Source organism: Elephas maximus, chromosome 6, assembly GCF_024166365.1.
Source record: "Elephas maximus indicus isolate mEleMax1 chromosome 6, mEleMax1 primary haplotype, whole genome shotgun sequence".
In the NCBI taxonomy this organism is placed as follows: Eukaryota; Metazoa; Chordata; class Mammalia; order Proboscidea; family Elephantidae; genus Elephas; species Elephas maximus.
This window is the reverse complement of record NC_064824.1, coordinates 36,687,680-36,706,868: the sequence shown is the minus strand read 5'-3', so window position 1 is coordinate 36,706,868 and position 19,189 is coordinate 36,687,680. Positions and strand designations below refer to the sequence as shown.

Below are 19,189 nucleotides of genomic sequence, written 5' to 3'. Positions count from 1 at the left end.
CTGCTTGACGCTCAAGAGCAAGTTTCAGAGTCTCCTCTGACATCCATCTTGGTCTTTCCTTTCTTTTCTGTATATATATATATATCTTATTCTATCAATTGGACATGTAACTGGACGACTTGAACCCAAATTTTTTTACTTAATCTGGTGTGGGTTTTTTTTTTTGGGTGTGTATTTGGAATTTATAGCATGTAGCTGACACTGACAGCCTCCTATTGAATAAATACATAGGAGAATGTTGTTTATTAAAGAGAGAAGTCTTTTAAATAAATACCTTTGTTACTTTTTTAATAAGCAAGAACACCAAAATTATATTTCCCTTTAAGCAAAAACAGTTTACATTTGTGAAACGATTTAGTCTAAATATATTTTCATCAATTAAACGCAGCTATTTTTTTTATTATTATTTGAATGAACTTCAGGTATATTAAAAAATAACAGCACCAGCAACAACAACAACAAAAAAAAACTTTACAATAAACCCTTTCAAAAGCATAATGTTGGTTCTGGTTTAGATAATGAGATTTAGGTCTGCGTGGTTAAGCACTGCATAAAAGTTATTTCATGACCATGACTTTGTAATAATAAGGAAATTGTGAATTTATATCATGTTTTTATTAGTACTTTACAGGCATTAGTCTCAATCTTTGCAAAGATTTGCAGGAACAATTCTCCTTAAGAGAGGCCTTCTCACTTCAAAGTGACAGAAAAAAAAAAAGATTTCACCTCCTGCATATTCGTGTTCCACACCGTAAAAACTCTCTTCGCGCTTAGAACCTGTTATGGTTATTTACTCTTTTCCTAGCTCTGTCATAACCACCCAAGTAGATTCTAAAATATTTATTTGAACAATGTAGAATCATTTATTTTTTTCTGTCAAGCATAGAGTCTAGCTAAGTCCTTCACAATAGCCATACTAATAAGTATAACAATAGTAGCAGCTAACATCTGCTAATCTTCATTGCAATTCTGTGATGAAGGCTGTTGGCCACCCAGTTTTACAAATGAGGAATCTAAGGCCGAGCAATGTTAAGCAACTCGCTCAGTATCTAATAGTCAGGAATGATTGACCATTTATCTGAACCCAGGGCATCTGACCCCAGATCTCTGTTTTACCCCCTTCTTGTTTATGAGTCGGAAATCGACTCGACGGCAGCGGGTTTGGTTTTGGTTTTTTGTTTAACCACACTTTTTAGGCAGCAGACATCAAATTTATGTTTATTGAGACTCTTCTTGGAATTCTTATACCATACCACCAGATGGCAGTAGAGAGTCAGGTTGTATTGACACATTTACATTGGCCATAAAAGCATGGACAAAGGAATTTCTTACCTTCTTGGAATTAATACTCTAGAAGGGGAACAAATGAAGTTAACAATTAGGATAAAATAAAATAATTGTTATTATAGATGGATTTAGTATGCGTGGGCAAAGTAAATGTATTTTAAAAGGTAACAGAGTGTGGTTCTAAAAAGATCTTAGATTAAGGACCAAAAACCAAAATCAAACCCATTGCCTTTGAGTCGATTCCAACTCATAGCAACCCTATAAGTCAGAGCAGAATGGCCCCATAGGGTTTCCAAGGAGCGACTGGTGGGTTTGAAGTGCTGACCTTTTGGTGAGCAGCCAAACACTTAACCAGTGTACCACAAGGGCTCCAGGTTAAGGACAGCCTGGCTCAATTCTTTCCATTGTCACTCACTAACCTTGCTACCTGAGGGAAGTTACTTAACTTCTGGGATCTTATTTTCTCATTTGCAAATTGAGGCATCTATAAGTAAAAAAAAAAAAAAAAAAAAATCTCTAAGTAAAAAATAAAAAAAAGGGGGGAATAAATGAGAAACAAGATTGGGCAGGTATCAGAACACAGTGGGACTACCAATAAAAATAGTGATAGGCTTGTTGTGTGTGGAAGATAGGTGCACCTGGGAAGAGAAGGAAGAATTTGAGATGGCTTTATGTTTCTACTTCCTATAACTGTCTTCACAACCTAAGTGTGACACAGAGACCACTGGAGATGTTTTAAGGGAGGATCTGCAAATTTTTCTGTAAACGACCCAGTAGTAACTATTCAAATCTGCTGTTGTAGCATGAAAGCAGCCAGATGGAAAATGAATGGGTTCGTGTTTCAATACAACCTTATTTATGGACACTGAAATTTGAGTTTCATGTAATTTTTATGTGTAATAAAATATCACTCATTTGATTTTCTTTCAACCTTTTTAAAAGTAACTCACTGCTTGATTTTTATCTCTAGGGCATAGATCACCGACATCTGGCTTAAAGGATAACCTAAAAAATTTAATTTAGGGTATGCTGAATCTGAGGTACTTCTGGGACACAGTTGAATATTCAGGGCTATAAAGGCAAGAAAAGTTTGGGCTGGAGCTAAAGCTTTGGGAGTCATTCAGTTGTAGGTTAAAAATAAGAAGATGGATGAGATTTAATAAGATTGTTTCATAAAATGAGGAGAGGGCCACGGTGGAGCTTTGGAGAACAACAAAGCTCCAATATTCAAGAGGAAAGCAAAAGAGAATGCTGAGAAGTAGGTGACCAAAAAGTTGCAGAACCAAAAGACAGAGCAATCATAAAACTTAGGGGAAGAATTGGAAGATAGTGGTAACACTACTAACTGCTCTAGAGAAGTCAAGAAAGATAAAATCATAAAATTGTTCATTGGATTTGGAAAATTGGATGAAGGCCAGTCATAATTTTAGTGAGATCAATTTCAGTGGAATTGTTAGTATATATCCTAATGATCCTAGATATGTCTGAGGTTATATATCAGTATGAATTTCCAAGTCTTATTACTAAAAAATACATAATTTATTGAACAATAGGACTATGTTGTTAAGTAACAAGATGGACCAGTACGTGCACAAAAGATAACCTTAGGAGACATAGCAATGAAGAGCACAATTCTAGAGCAAGACTGGTTGGGTTTGTGTGTTTATTCTATATTCCTACATGTTATGAATTCAGTCCAAAAAAAAAAAAAAAAAAAAGCATTGTTCTTCCCACAGCCTTCATACCTTCATAAAAAAAAATAGTGTCTCTTTATTTTTTTATATTTTATATACTCTCAGTTGGAGAACTATTCGATTTAACATGCATCTTAATTTAAAATGCTAATATTTCTAAGAACATTAAGTTCACGTGAACTAGTTGAATCAAAATATTTCCACCTTAACTTGCAGTAGATATCAGCAACTTTGAGGGGATGAGAACCCTGACTGAGGTGAAGTGAAAGACAGGTGATAGCAAAGCAAGGAAGTATTAATGAGATTTGAGTAAACCTGTGAGGCTTTTATAGTGAGGTGCTTAGGTTTTGTAGGACTGCTGAAAGTCTGGTAGAAGAGAGAGAGGAAATGAACACTGCAGAGGAAAAAGGAGGTATAAACATGCCGAAGACAATTTGCTACATCATTCCAACTGTTGATATAAAAAAATCATGATGGAACTCACTTTCTTCTCTTTTACCTTCCACCTGTAACACATTATTTCTTGATCCCAACACCAATGATATAGATGAGTGCCTATCTAATTTCTTAAGGAATCCTTCTGTATTATCTGTATCATCGTAAAGTCATATTATGAATTTAATCTTTTTTGTTGTTTGTTTGCTTGAAAATGTGATCACCATATATGGCACTTTAGCAAAATATAATCCAAGTTTTAAACAACTGATTTGCAAATGAATTTATATACAGAGAGTTTAGCTGCATTATTGATTTTTTTTTTTAACGTGGTGCTATAAAGTCTATGTTGGAGTAGTAGTAAGGATTGATAAGAGAGGAATCATTAATTCCTTCTTCCTTGGCATTGTTTTTTGATGTTCTTGCCTCATTTATACAAACTTTAAGCCATTTAGAACACTTCATCAAGATCCATTAGTTTGCAGAATCCAGAGTTTCGCTCCTAGATCAAGGTTTCTCAACCACAGAACTTTTCACGTTTTGGACAGGATAATTCTTCATTGTGCGGGACTGTCCTGTGTATTTCAGTATGCTTGTTGGCATCTCTGGCCTCTACTCACTAGATGCCCACAGCACCCTGAGTCGTGACAACAAAAAATGTCTCCATACATTCTCAAATGTCCCCTAGAGTGCAAACCCCTCATTCCCACAATTGCTGGTTGAGAACCACTGTCCTAGACAAAAAGATTATTGTGATTATAGAATCATTATTAAAGATTGAAATTTTCCCAAGACAAATGTTTACTCTTTCAAAACGTAGAATAACTGAAATAAACAGCAAGTAAATTAAGATTGCAGAAAGGTGTGTCATCTCTTTAGAATGAGAGAAAATTTGGTATTTTAAGATATGCTTAATCAAAAAATATGATATTCCACGTTTGTGTTTACGCTTTTATAGAGAACTGCACACATATAAAGAGAAATAGTATTTATAGCTTTTAAAAAGTATCTCTGAAGTACAGATATTTGTGGAAGATCAGATAAAATTTTTAAACATTTTATATTCTACCTTATAAGAGTACAGCATAAAATAAATCCATAAAAATATGATATAATTTGATAAAAGTATCTCCCACATACCTAGTACTAGGGAAACTAGAGCAACAAGAATGTTCTTTACTTGCACATATTTTGTTATGTATGCATGTGTTTTTTAATGAGAAACCTCTTCGAGTTCTTCAACCTTGAATGTTATTTCATAATTTGAAGATATTTGCCACATGGAAAATAAGATTTGGGTTTTGTGTTTAATTGCACAATACATCTGAAATGCTTTTTTTTTTTTTTAGTCCTTTTCTAAAAGGAAAATAAGTTCTATAAAATTATTTTATTACATTAGTAACTATTTTTGTACCAATGAAGTTCATTAGTATGATGAATATTAGTATTAAAAATGACCACATGGGAGGGAGAAAAGCTTTCTTTTTAATAATTTCATATAAGAAATTAGATTCTGGCAGTCTTTTCCTTTGAGCATAGTTTTATTAGGTACACAAACATATATATTTTTTATATTGCATCAACATTTGTATATATTTTGTTTGAATTTACTGAATACAATAATTGTTTGGTTTTGAAGTGTTTATTTTGGCTGGTGAGAAATGGACTCTAATTAAATGTAATTTGCATGAAATATGAAATTATCTTTAATGATACTGTTTTCTTCACAGGGCACATATCAGCCTTGTGTGATTGCATAATTAACATTTGGTTCTCCTGTAAAGTGTCGTAGATATGGATTATTTCATTTCATCACCTGCAGCTATGATGTGCTTTAGAACATCAATTCACTTCCCAAATTTTTAGATTGCTGCCATTTTAGAACACATATGCACATATATTGATGAACATGCATATAAATGCAAAGATCCTTAAACCCAGCTAATAGATACCATAGAAATTTTAGGAAAAAATATTGTGTATGTGCCTGAGACATAGCTCGTGCCCTCATAACCATTATGATCTAGCTCAGAGATTTGCATTTGGCAAACTGTGATCTTTCAGCTAAATTCAGCCCTTTGCCTGCTTAAAAAAAAAAAAAAAAAAGTTTTATTTGAAAATAGCTACCTCCATTTGTTTCTGTATCGTTTATGGCTGCTTTTACTCTGTAACACCAGAGCTGAGTAGTTACTAACAGAAGCATAGGGTTCGCAAAGCTGAAAATATTTACTATCTGGCCTTTTATAGAAAAAGCTTGCCAACCCCCGGTTTAGCTACAGAGACCAGCGTATACTGATGTAGAATATATGAGTATATGTCACAAATTAGAAAATAGGACAGTAAACAATAAATTGCCTAATGCCCTGTGTAAGCCCAAACCAGTTGTCATAGAGTTGATTCTGACACATTGTGACCCCATGTGTGTCAGAGTAGAACTATGCTCCATGGAGTTTTCAGTGACTGGTTTTTCAGAAATAAATCACCAGGCCTTTCTTCCCAGGCACTTCCGGGTGGACTCAAACCTCCAATTTTTTGTTTAGCAAACAAGCACATTAACCATTTGTACCACACAGGGACTCCAATGTCTTGTAGAGTCAGTAATTAAAATGAATATATATTGATGGGAGAAATCAGTATTACCTGGATTTATTAGTAAACATTTCATCAGAGAAGATTGACTTCAGCTGGGTCATGAAGGAAGGTTAGTATAAAGACGGTGGTAATAGAATTCTAGGGGAAGAAAATAACACAGCATGGCAATGGAAAAGGCAAGCTATATTCAGGAAGCGATGAGAAATCCATTATCGCGTGTGTATGAAGTGTATATAAAAGAAAAGTGATAGATGTGGTTGGAAAATAGATTGACGTCTTAGAAAAAGTAGTTGGCAATACCCCAGGGCACTGGTTACATGGTCGTAGGGGTCATTCGAGGGTAAAGAAATAGAATTTTGTTTTGAAAGAGGAGATGTACAAATAGACTAAAAAGAAACAAATATTAGTGAAGTCTATCTGTCTTGGGCTGGGGTCTCTAGAGATCAAAATCAATGAAGCGTATATACATGTATATATATAGAGAGAGAGAGATTGCAAGGCTGGCAAGTATTAAATCTGTAGGTCAGATGTCAGGCTGGAGGCTTCTCCTGACTCAAGTGGTTGCAGGGGCTGATTAACCCAAAATCGGCAGGTCAGACAGCAGGCTGCTGGCTCACATGGCTGCGGAGCTGGTGAATCCCAAAATTGGCAGGTCAAAAGGCAGGATGCTGGCTCACATCCCAGAGGAAGACGAGTCAGGTGCAGGCTTGAGAGACAGCAAGCTTTTCCAGAACATCTATATATATATATTGGAGGCAGGCCACAACCCCAAGGAAACTCCTCTTTCAACTGCATGGCTACTCACATCAGATCACAAAATGGAGGATGATTATAAAATACCTGCCAAACCACTGAGAATCATGGCCTAGCCAAGTTGACACATGACTTTAACCATCACAGTTCATCCCTTGTTAACTTGGTACCTGTACACATCTTCTTAAACCTTAGCCATACCAGACTAAAAAACCTATTGCCATGGAGTCAATTCTGACTCATAGCAACCCTACAGGACAGAGTAGAACTGCCCTATAGGATTTCCAAGGATTCGAACTGCCGGCCTTTTGGTTAACAGCTAAAAACTTAACCACTATGCCGCCAGGGTTTCCATACCCATACATAGGCTCTAAATAAAGACAATTATAAAGTCATACTTGTACCTATCATGATAAAACTAACAGGTATAGCACCAAAAATAATGCGGTAGCCTTGTTTCCATCTTTTATTTTATAATAAGTAGTGGAATAAGGGAAGGAAGAAAACAAAGATATTGGCTTTATACACACACACACACGTTCACATATATATCACAAAACAAGGAAGAATACGAAAAACAATTCCTCATTTCTGCAGCTGATCACATGGTTGTAGCTGGCATTTAGAACTACCTTTTTCCACCACCCATTTTGTATTCTCTTTGCCCTCAGCAAGCACCTCAGCTAGTCACAATTCTTTGCCTGATGGGGTGGCCCAAACCTTCATTTCTGAAGAGTCTGGGCTTTTAGTAGTCATATTGGAATTTGGTTGCTGTAGTTTTCCACTTACTTAAATTACAGGGTGTGGTAGTACTAACAGACATCCTAAGAAATCTCCTGTATTCCAGACATATGTAATATTAGATTTTCCCTTGGTAATCAGAATCAATCACACCAATCAATACAGTAACTCACTTCTTTGCCTATTGATCCAGAGGCATGAGGAGCCCAAAGTGGCCAGGTGGCATTCTTAACTTCTAGTTCAATGGAATCAATACTGTGTCTCCTGATGGGAGCATTCCTCCCTTTAGAACTAAGACCTCTAGACCTGCAGAGCATAGGGTTTCAAGGACAGGAAGAAAATTTTTGTGAGTGGATCACTAAGTGTAATAGTGAGTTGTGCTACTCCCATTTCCACTTCTTGATTCCTGGACCCATGAATCCTGGCTATGGGAGAAACAGCACCATATATTGGATGCTGGTTTACAGAATATACAGCCTTCTGGAGAATATTGCCCCAATCCTACAAGGTATTACCACCTAGTTGATGCCATAATTGTGTCCTTAGAAGGTCATTCCATTGTTCTGTCAAGCCAGCTGCTTAAGGAAGATGGGAAAAATGGTAAGACCAATGAATTCCTTGAGCACAGGCTCATTTCTGGACTTCATTTTGTGTACAGTGAGTCCCTTGATCTGAGGCAATTCTGTGTGGAATACCATTATGGCACATAAAGCATTCTGTAAACCTATGGATTTTAGTTTTGACAGAAGCATTGCATTCAGGGAAGACAAATTTGTATCCAGAGTAAGTGTCTGTTCCATTAAGAATAAAACACTGCCCTTTGCATGTTGGAAGTGATATCCAATGGTTGCTGGCTGATCACCCCTAGGAATGGTACCATATTGGAAACTCAGCGTTGGTTTCTGCTGCTGACAGATTGGGCACTCAACAGCGGCTGTAGCCAAGTTGGCCTTCGTGAGTGGAAGTCTGTTCTGCTGAGCGCATGTATAACCTCCATCCCTGCCACCCTGACGACTTTGTTCACGAGCCCGTTGGGAAAAGAGGGTGACTGGTAGACAAAAAATGCGTCATCCTATCCACTTGCTTGTTAAAACTCTCCTCTGCCAAGCTCATTCTTTGGTGAGTGTTCACAAGAGACACAGATATCTCCACTTTGGGGGCCCATTCAGAGAGGTCTAGCTACATGCTCTTCCCCATAACTCCTTGTCACTAACTTTCTAATCATGTTCCTACCAAGTCCCTGACCACTCAGTCAAACCACTGGCCATGCCCCATGAATCAGTATACAGTCACACATCTGGCCATCTCTATCTCCAAGCAAAATGAACAACCATGTGCCTTGCTTGAAATTTTTCCCACTGGGAGGATTTTCATCAATGTCCTTTGGGGAGGGCCCAGAAAGGGTCTGCAGTGTTGCCGCTGTCCATGTCCCAGTGGTTCCTGCATATCTTGCAGAACCATCTGTACACCAGGTACAAGTTTTCTCTTCTTCTGTCAGCTAATTATAAGGAACTCCCCATGAGGCCATAGGTGCAGACTGGGAAAAGGAAGGTAATGTGACAGGAGTGGGAACCATGGACTTTTGGATAACTTCCTCATGTAACTTACTTGTGCCTTCGGGTCCTGCTCAAGCGTGATTTTATATATACCACTTCCATTTAATAATGGAGTGCTGCTGTAAGCTTCCAACTACACGGCTTTGTGGGTCAGACAACACCGAGTTCATGATGGGTGGGTCAGGCTGCGTAGTGACGTGGTGGACCATGGTTAAGCCTTCAGTCTCTACTAAGGCCCAGTAACAAACCAAAAACTGTTTCTCGAAAGGAGAGTAGTTACCTGCAGAGGATAGCAGAACTTTGCTCCAAATCCTAAGGGTCTGTGCTGTGATTCACAAATACGGAGCTGCAAAAGACTCCACATAGCATCTGTATCTGCCACTGACACATCAAGAACCATTGGATCAGCCGGATCATATGACCTAAGTTGCAGAGCTGCTTGCAAGGCAGCCTGAACCTGTTGCAGGGCCTTCTCTTGTTCTGAACCCCACTCAAAACTATCAGCTTTCCAAGTACTTAATAAATGGGCCAGAGCAGCACACCCAAAAGTTGAATATGTTGCCTCCAAAATCCAAAGAGACCCAACAGACATTGTACCTCCTTTTAAGTTGGGGGGAAAGGGGCAAATGCAACAACTTATCCTTCACTTTAGAAGAAATATCTGGACTTGCTCCATACCACTGGACCCCTAGAAATTTCACTGTGGTGGAAGTCACCTGAATTTTTGTCAGATTAATTTCCCACCCTGTAGCACACAGATGTCATATCAATAAGTCTAGAGTCATTGATACTTCTCTCTTACTAGGTCCAATCTGCAAAATGTCATCAATATAATGGGCCAGTGTGATGTCTCGTGGAAGTGAAAGGCAATCAAGTTTCCTGCAGACTAAATTATGACACAGGGCTGGAGAGTTCATAGACACCTGAGGTAGAACAAACCAAATGCTGTCGAGTTAATTCCAACTCAGAGTGACCCTATAGGACAGAGTAGAACTGCCCCGTTGGGTTTCCAAGGAGCATTTAGTAGATTCGTACTGTTGACCTTTTGGTTAGCAGGCAACTTCTTAACCACTATGCCGCCAGGTCTCTCCTGAGGTAGGACAGTGAAGGTATATTGCTGGAAAACTGGTTCTGGTGTTCCTTTGAAACCAGAACCAAGAAAAAGTCACGGCCAGATCAATAGCTGCATACCAAGCACCGTGAGACGCATTAATTTGCTCAAGCAATGAAACCACGTCTGGAACAGCAGCTGCAATTGGAGTTGCCACCTGGTTAAGTTTACAATAATCCACTGTCATTCTCCAAGATCCATTTGTTTCTTTGCATGGGCCAAATAGGTGAGTGGAGTGGGGATGTGATGGAAATCACCATGCTTGCCTCCTTCAAGTCCTCAATAGTGTCAGTAATCTCTGAAATCCTTCCAGGAATGCAATATTGCTTTTGGTTTACTATTTTCCTAGATAGGGGCAGTTGTAATGGCTTCCACTTGTTTTTTCCTACCATAATTGTCCTTACTCCACATGTCAGGGATCCAATGTGAGAGTTCTTCTACTTCCTAACAATGTCTATTACAGTTCTACATTCTGGAACTGAGGAAATCACAACAGGATAGGTTTGGGGACCCACTGGACCCAGTGTGAGACAGATGTGAGCCAGGATTCCATTAATTATCTGAGCTCCATATGCCTCCACTCTGACTGGTGGACCACAGTGATGTTTTTGGTCTCTTGGAATTAGTGTCAGTTCAGTGTCAGTGTCCAGTAATCCCTGAAAAAATCTAATGATTTCCTTTTCCCCAATGAACAGCACTCTCATAAATGGCTGTAGGTCACTTTGGGGAAGGCTAGGAGAAAGGTTAATGTATAAATTTTTGGCAGTGCAGAGGGGTCCTTTCTGAAAGGGACTCAGCCTCCTCTTCATTGAAGTGGTTGTGGGTCATAAACTGGCTCAAGTCTGGGAATTGACTGAGGGGCTGTGACTTTCTACTCTGATGATTCAAGTTAGACTGCTGATCACTTGACCTAAGGTTCTTCCACTTGTCCAGATCAAGTAATAGTTAGTAGATTTCCTATCTATTTAACTCCTAGGATCACCATGACTAGCCAATGTCATAGTCCATATAAGGCAGACTAGTCTGATTACTACGTTGACTTCACTATCCATTACGGTAACCACACCCACCTTGTCTTTGTCATTTAAGCACCACCATTTGTCCCCTACCACCACTGGGTCCAATTAGTCCCATTGTAGTTAGGTGTCTTAAATCAGTTAGCGCAGCTCCTATCATCAAATCTGACTTACATAAAATGGCAATCACAGCAGTCTTCAAGGATGTTGGGGCTCCCTTCATAAAGTTCTTCGCTGCTGTGATAAAAGGTATATCCTCTGGGCACTCCATGGGTTGGCCTGTGGGTCCAACCTGATAAATCCACTCTAACATAGCAATTTCCCTAGGCCTTTGGATATCTTCTTTTTTTTTTTTGGATATCTTCTTCTACAGTACACCAAGGCAGGTCTGGCATTTCAACTTTATTTCGTGTAGGCCATTGCTTAATCCATGCTTCAGTGAACCAACCAAATAAACTATTAGATATTTCCTAACCTCCTGAGCTGAAACATTGAACGAAGAATCGTGCTTAGTAAGTGTTATGGATTGAATTGTGTCCCCACAAAATGTGCGGCAACTTGGCTAGGTCATGATTCCCAGTATTGTGTGATTGTCCACCATTTTGTCATCTGATGTGATTTTTCTCTGTGTTAAAATCCTACATCTATGGTAATGAGACATGACTCAATCTACAAGATTAGGTTGTAGCTTGAATCAATCTCTTTTGAGATATAAAAGAGAGAAGCAAGCAGAGAGATGGGGGACTTCCTACCATCAAGAAAGCAGTGCCAGGAGCAGAGCATATCCTTTGGACCCAGGGTCCCTGCTCTGGGAACTTCTAGACTAGGCAAAGATTGATGACAAAGACCTTTCCCTAGAACCAACAGAGGGAGAATGCCTTCCCCTGGAGCTGGCACTCTGAATTTGGACTTCTAGCCTGTTAGACTGTAAGAAAATTAATTTCTGTTTGTTAAAACAATTCATTTGTGGTATTTCTGTTATAGCAGCACTAGATAACTAAGACAGTGGCCCCTTTGCAATACACTCTGACTGATACAACTTTATATCCTTACAGCCATTATCCCACACCCTCAATAGCCATTCCCAAACATATTCCACAGATTTCTGTTTGTGTACTTTAGAAAAATCAAGCAGTTCTTTTGGAGTGTAGTGTACGTCCTCTTTGATCACACTTTGTACTTCATCTCTTGGGGTTCAGTGAGACTTAACCCAGTTATAGGTCTAGAAGCAAAAATGAGTGGTAGGGGTGGATCCTAAGGACATTTAGTAATGTCTTGTAAGGCATCTGCCTCATGCGATCCCCCAGGCAATGCTGCAGGCACCTCTCAGGTGCTATCTCAGACAAAAACTCTTCAGGCACAGCCGATTTAATCTCATCAAGTGGGGGTGGAAGGGATGGATAATGGTTTTCCTGGGTAGGGTAATTTAGCAGACAAAAATGGGGCAATCTCTTCAGATGGGAGTAAGAGGACTGGTTCTGTTGGCAGGAGTAATTTAACTGAATTTAGGGGCTCAATGTCTCATCTTCCTGATTATCTGCCCATATGTCCCCACCCCAAGTTTCAGTATCTCATTTCTTCTCAATCAATGCCCTCACTTTAATTTCAGACACTATCCGAGATTGGGAATTCAGTTGGCATTATACTTCAGTCACTCATATGATAAGACTCTGGGTTTGGTTTTCAGCATTATCAGCTCTGTTACTACAAGAAATTTTGCTTTCTTTCAAGACACAAGTGGCAACTGTGTATTCTATGTGGTTCTTGAGCTGTAATGTTGAAGCCCTGAGCTCATCTTCTTTCACCACTTTCTAGCAAAAGCAGGACCAACCAACTAGCCTCCCTATAATTCTCATTCTGAAAAAATTGTAGGAAAGTATCAAATATCCAATCACCTGGAGTCTTCTTTTTCACAAATATTTGATCCATTGGTGGTGATATTTTGAGTATTTCTATTGTCACCTTATGCCATAGATTAGCAGTGTCTTCTTAACTACTGAAGGCAGAGTCATCAGTGCCTTTAAGAATAGCCAAACTTGAGAACCAATTAAATAAACTTATGATTTTTTCTTCTAGAACTACTTTCAGTACCAAATGTCTTAGGCTGAGTTCTCTAGAGGAGAAAAACCAGTAAAAAGTGTGTGTGTGCGTGTATATATATATATATATATATATATATATATATATATACACACACAGAGAGAGAGAGAGAAAATATTTATTTCAAGGAAATGGCTCACCCAGTTGTGGAGATTGGCAAGTCCCAAATCTGGGGGTTGGATGTCATGCTGGAGGTTTCTCCTGACTCACTGGGTTGCAAGGGCTGATGAATTCAAAATTTGCAGGTCAGATGGCAGGCTACTGGCTTATGGGGCTGCAGGAGCTGGTGAATCTCAAAATCTGCAGGTCAGATGGAAGACTGCTGACCCACATCCAAAGAATTGGAGGTCAGAGGATGACAATTCAGATGCAGGATCCAAAGAGGGCAAGTTTTTCCAGAACATCTATTATATTGATATAGGCCACGCCTTCCAGGAAACTCCCCTTTTAACTGATTGGCTGCTCACACCAGATCACAACATGGAGAATGATTACATAATATCTGCCAAACCACTGAAAATCATGGCTTAGTCAAGTTGACATAATTTTAACCATTGTACCTACTAAATGTGAGACTGAAAGAGAAGTGAAAAAGATGATTTGCAAGTTAAAATTTTGTGATTTTGGAAGATTGGTAATATCTTTAATAAAATAAACAGAGAGTAGGTGAGGATTAAGAACTGGAGAGTGAATGAGAACAGAAGGTAGACCTGTCTGGATAGAGCTGAGGAGTCTTGGGGGAAATGGTAGGGAGTAAAGAGTGAGACCTTGTGAGGCAGACAGTGGGAAGTCATCCGAGGTTATTAGCAAGGTAGATATATGATCAACTCTGTGCTTTAGAAAAGATAACTGCATGCAATAAGGAGAAACTGGAAATTAAGAGATTAATTAGGATGATTAAGTAAGAGTTTATTGCAAGTAAGAGACGGTGAGAACCTAAACTGAGCCAGTGATCATAGGAATGGAGAGAATGGAATAGGGTTAGAGTATAGAATCTTGAACTCCTTGGTGAAACTATATGTTGTCTGCTATTATATTCTAGCTTTTTTCATAGTATCTGAAACAACTGTGTTTGATAAATATTTATTGAATGGTTTTGAAAGGCAGGTTGTTAGAGGTGTCTGAGGTTCTTTGGTCAACCTGAATTTAGATGGTATGAACTACTAGTGAACTCAACTAACACAGCAGTATTTGAATTGCATCTGTTAAGATTGCTTATAGAATTCCACTGACTGGTCAGCTTTTCCCATTTCCTGGGTACAAATAAATGACATAGCCTTGGTGTTATAGGAATTTACAACCTCTGTATTGATATTGAAATTCTCTATAGTATTTCTCATAAAATGGTTAATTGCCTTATGTCAGAGTTGGCAAACGTTTTCTTTAAAAGATCGGATAATATTTTAAGGCTTTGTTAGCCATGTGGTCTCCACTGAAACTGCTCAGTTCTGCTATAGCAGTGTGAAAGCAGCCATAGATAATATGTAAATTAATAAGCATGGCTGTGTTCCGATAAAACTTTATTCATAAAAAGAGGCAGTGGACCAAATTTGCCTCAGGGGTCATTGTTTGCTAATTGTCGCTTTATATTAAAAAGTGAGTATGATGAATGAAATTCCCTAATCTAATAATTAGAATAGGCATCTGTGTTCAAGTGCAGTTAAAAAAGAAACTTTAAATTATTTCAAGGTAAGAAAGAGATGAAAATGGAAAGTAAGAAATCCTTGTAGATTTTTCATGGTGTGAAGTACAAAATAGTGTGAATTGTACATTACAGTGTCATCATGAATACAAATATTGGCCTGCAAAATATATATACATATATAACTTAATATGTATATAGAAATGTAATATCTTTGCTCTTAAAATGTATTTTATGAAAATTATAGGATGTTGAGAAGAGCTAGTATGAGTCTATGCCAAAAATAGTGATTTTCAAAGTGAAGTTCCTATACCTACCATTGTACTTGTCATGGATGATGCTTTTAATTCCCTTAAGGAGACCAGCATTTCCTGTGTCAATATTTTTTTAACACATTTCTTCCCTTTCTTTTCCTTTTTTTCACTCCTCTTTCATCTTTGTATGTTTCTTCTTGCTCATCCTGCTCTTTTTTTCAAGTGTGGAAAACATTGCGTTTTCTCTTTTTATTTACCACAGCTCTATAGCCCTGACCCTAGGTATCTAACAATTTCTCAACAGTGTATTTTTCATGCCGCCTTCTCTCCTGCAACACATTTCCTCCTCAATAACCGTCACTCTTACTCTTTTGCTTCTCTAACTTGCAGTTCCTTACCAAAAACAAAACAAAACTTATTATCATCCAGTCAATTCTGACTCATAGTGACCCCCTAGGACAGGGTACAACTGCCCCATAGAGTTTCCAGTGAACAGCTGGTGGATTCAAACTGCCAACATTTGGTTAGCAGCCAAGCTCTTAACTACTGTGCCACCAGGGGTCCTGTAATTCCTTAGGCACCGCAATTATAATAGGTCAAGTTAAAAGGGAAGAAAGAGCAGAATACATGGCTTATTCTGTGTAATAGAAGGAATTGTACTGAGGAATCTGTAGAACCATAGTTTCCACTCTTTTCTGATTTTTGTTGTTGTTGTTCTTAACTGATTTTCTCATGAATTGTGTCTGGGTCTTTCATATATTCATTATTATTAGTAGTAGTATTTTTAACCAAATGTAAGGACATAGATTATTTTTATCACCATTGGGGAGGTGCTGAAGATTGAAGAAAGCCACATTGTTTATCAAATTTTGTTAATTTCTCACATCCTGTATGATTTGATTGTATCCTCTTGATTTTTATTCTTTGTGCTTTAAAACTCTACAGGACTGATATTAACTACTCTGAACAATAGGTATGCCAGTTAGGAAGACACCTTTAGTTGAAAATTAAAATATTGCTCTTGGTGGTAAGAAGGTGGCAGTCTTTTCCGCCTTTAATTTAGTAGCCTAGTTCTAAAGACTGTACTAGATAGGTGCTATAAAAATAAGATTTAAGGTAATAGTTATTGACCAATTAAGTTTAAAATCTTGCCCAAAAGGCATGATGACAGAAGAAGAAACATAAAAAAGATTGAGAGAATGACATTGGGCTGCAAAATTTAGTATTGTTTTCTAAATTTCAATAAGCCAGAATTTACTTCCACGCTAGGACTTAGTAAATATGTGTATGCAGAGGAAACCTTGACCATGGAATCAGCTCATAAAGAAAAAAGATGATGAAGAAGTAGGTGACCTAATAATGAGGGAGGGCAAACATATCTTCACGTAGGCCTCCTGCTTTGAAAAATACCAAGGGTGCTGAAGAAATGCTGTATAACCAAAAAATCAAACCCATTGCCATCAAGTTGATTCCGACCCGTAACCACCCCATAGGACAGAGTAGAACTGCCCCATAGAGTTTCCAAGGAGCACCTGGTGGATTTGAACTGTCGGTCTTCTGGTAAGCAGCCATAGCTCTTAACCACTATGCGACCATTTCCTAGGGAAACCTTTAAGAGTAGCACGCTAAGATGAGAAAGGAGTCTGTATAGTAGGTTAGGAAAATAACGACACCCATTAGAACACCCAATGTCTGGGTTATAGTCTGCAAGTGTTAATTATATACTAAATTCAATAATCATTCCTGATTTTACTCAGATGAATTCCTTTAAAAAAAAAAATTTCTTTGCTTTAAAACGGTAGGATGCTTGCCATTCATCTTAGAGGAAATTGAAGGTGTTATCTTATTGCTAAATCTTTGAGGAGGAAAAATGTTTCCATTAATGCAATTGCTGTGTATGATTGTCTATTATTGTCATATTAATCACCCTAGTAATGGGTGCTATGTAGGGAACTTCACTTTGAATCATTAAGTCAATAACCCCTGTCAACCTCAGAGGTTCTCTATACGTTCTTCCTTCTCCACTGCTAATATTTCACTGTGTGATTGCAGCTCCCAATCCTTGTGCAGCTAATGACGGCAAAGGCCCCTGCTCTCACCTCTGTCTGATCAATCATAACAGAAGTGCTGCTTGCGCGTGTCCCCACCTGATGAAGCTCGCCTCAGACAAGAAGACCTGCTACGGTAAATTTCTGACTGCTCTTATCTAAAAAGTCAAGTTGAATTCTCTTTAATTGTATTAGGATTCAGGCTTTACTCAGGGGAAAGCAGAGGAGGTTTTAACTTCCTTAAAAGAAACATTTTAGGTGCTACTATGATTCATTTGCTTTTGGGGAGACTGACAAATTCTTCAAATATGTGCCATGTGGTACTTTGCTATTTATTACCGGTTTCATTTTTTTCCCTGCGACTTTCTTATTTTAGTGCTATAGCAGAATTTATCTCTGCAAAGCAGGGAGATTTGTAAGCGAAAGTGCATTATCAGAAAATGATGATGTAGGTAACCTGCATAATAAAGAGGAATTTAACAGCGTTAATCTCCTCCTGCTCTTCTCCCAAAGTCACTTTAGCATCCCTGTGTATGGGATTATCAACGTGAAGGGCGGGAAATGATGTAAAATATATAACTTGGAAAGATTTTTTTAAAAAAAATATTTAAACAGCACACTTAAAATATAATAAAATTTCTGAATGAAAATCAAAGTGGTTTTATTTTTTAGTGTTTTTTTGCAAAACAATTACTTTTAAGGTCACGTAGAGAAATCGCAATCATGAATTTAGGCACATGTGGCTTTAATTTTAAACGATAATAACCTAGCTCAGATAATAACAATAATTCCAAAGAGAACAACAAAAGAATAGAATATCCATGACTCCTACTGAGCTTCCACAAATTCAGTACAAGAAAGGTGCCTGTGGAAGGAAAATGATACAAATGAGGAAAAAAACTTAGATTCTATTAAAAAAAAATTAATGCAATACAATAGTAAGTTAAAATCATATACAAAGAGCAAATATGGTTGTTGGCATGTACAGAGCTCATATGTTTTAGGAAATTTGTCTGAAATTCCAAGATCAAATAGATTCAAGGGAATTTCTTGGCCTTTCTAGCAAAAGCAAAATGATGACTTAAGGGTTTCAAATTGTTTTATGTTTGTTTCTATCAAGTACCTTAATTAAAAATAGAGAAATCATTTTCTTCACTAATGTCTCCATCAAATCTCAATTATGATTTTACAGGGTTAAAAAAAAAACCTATTAAATAGTCTGCAAGTAATATTTTAGAATTCCTAGGTTGTTTTAAACTTGCCAACTTCTTAAGAGAACCACACTTAATATCTTTTTTTTTCCCTAGAGATGAAAAAATTTCTTCTTTATGCAAGGCATTCTGAAATCAGAGGAGTTGATATTGACAATCCGTATTTTAACTTTATCACGGCCTTTACGGTCCCTGATATTGATGATGTCACAGTGATAGACTTCGACGCATCAGAGGAACGTTTATACTGGACGGATGTTAAAACACAAACCATTAAGCGTGCCTTTATTAATGGAACTGGTTTGGAAACTGTTATATCAAGAGGTAAAAGACTTGCGCATGTTACAACTTAAAATATGTTTGTTATTCAATTTGTCATAATCACAGGTCTCTTTTGTAATCCTTCTCTATTATCCCACTCAGTGTTGTTAATTGAAAGTTTGAATTGGTTATTCAGAGATTTAATAATATGCTACATCCTTCAATGGTAGAATGTTATAATTATATTGCATATAGTAGTGTGATAGCTAGAAGTTTACTTTCACAGGAAGAAAAAAAAAATTAAAATGGATCTCCTTAAATAGTTATGCTTGCACAGGGGAAAGATAAGGCATTGAGATAGACCAGTTTCCTTATTTTCAATCTATTTTGCTCATCTTTCTTCAGAACTAGACCATGCAAATAAGGTAGAGAACCCGTTCCTACCTACCTCCTGGCCCTGCAGATTGAATCCTACACAGGTTCTCAGT

At 37.8% G+C, this 19,189-nt stretch overlaps 1 protein-coding gene across 1 annotated transcript in view; it reads left to right on the top strand.

Annotated features, from left to right (window-relative positions):
* Positions 1-19,189, top strand: part of LRP1B (LDL receptor related protein 1B) — a 1,748,032-nt gene that overhangs the window by 1,077,017 nt on the left and 651,826 nt on the right. Inside the window, exons 28-29 of the mRNA XM_049888441.1 lie at positions 17,234-17,365; positions 18,537-18,764. Coding sequence (XP_049744398.1) covers positions 17,234-17,365; positions 18,537-18,764 — 360 coding nt within the window. The remainder of the gene's footprint in view (positions 1-17,233; positions 17,366-18,536; positions 18,765-19,189) is intronic.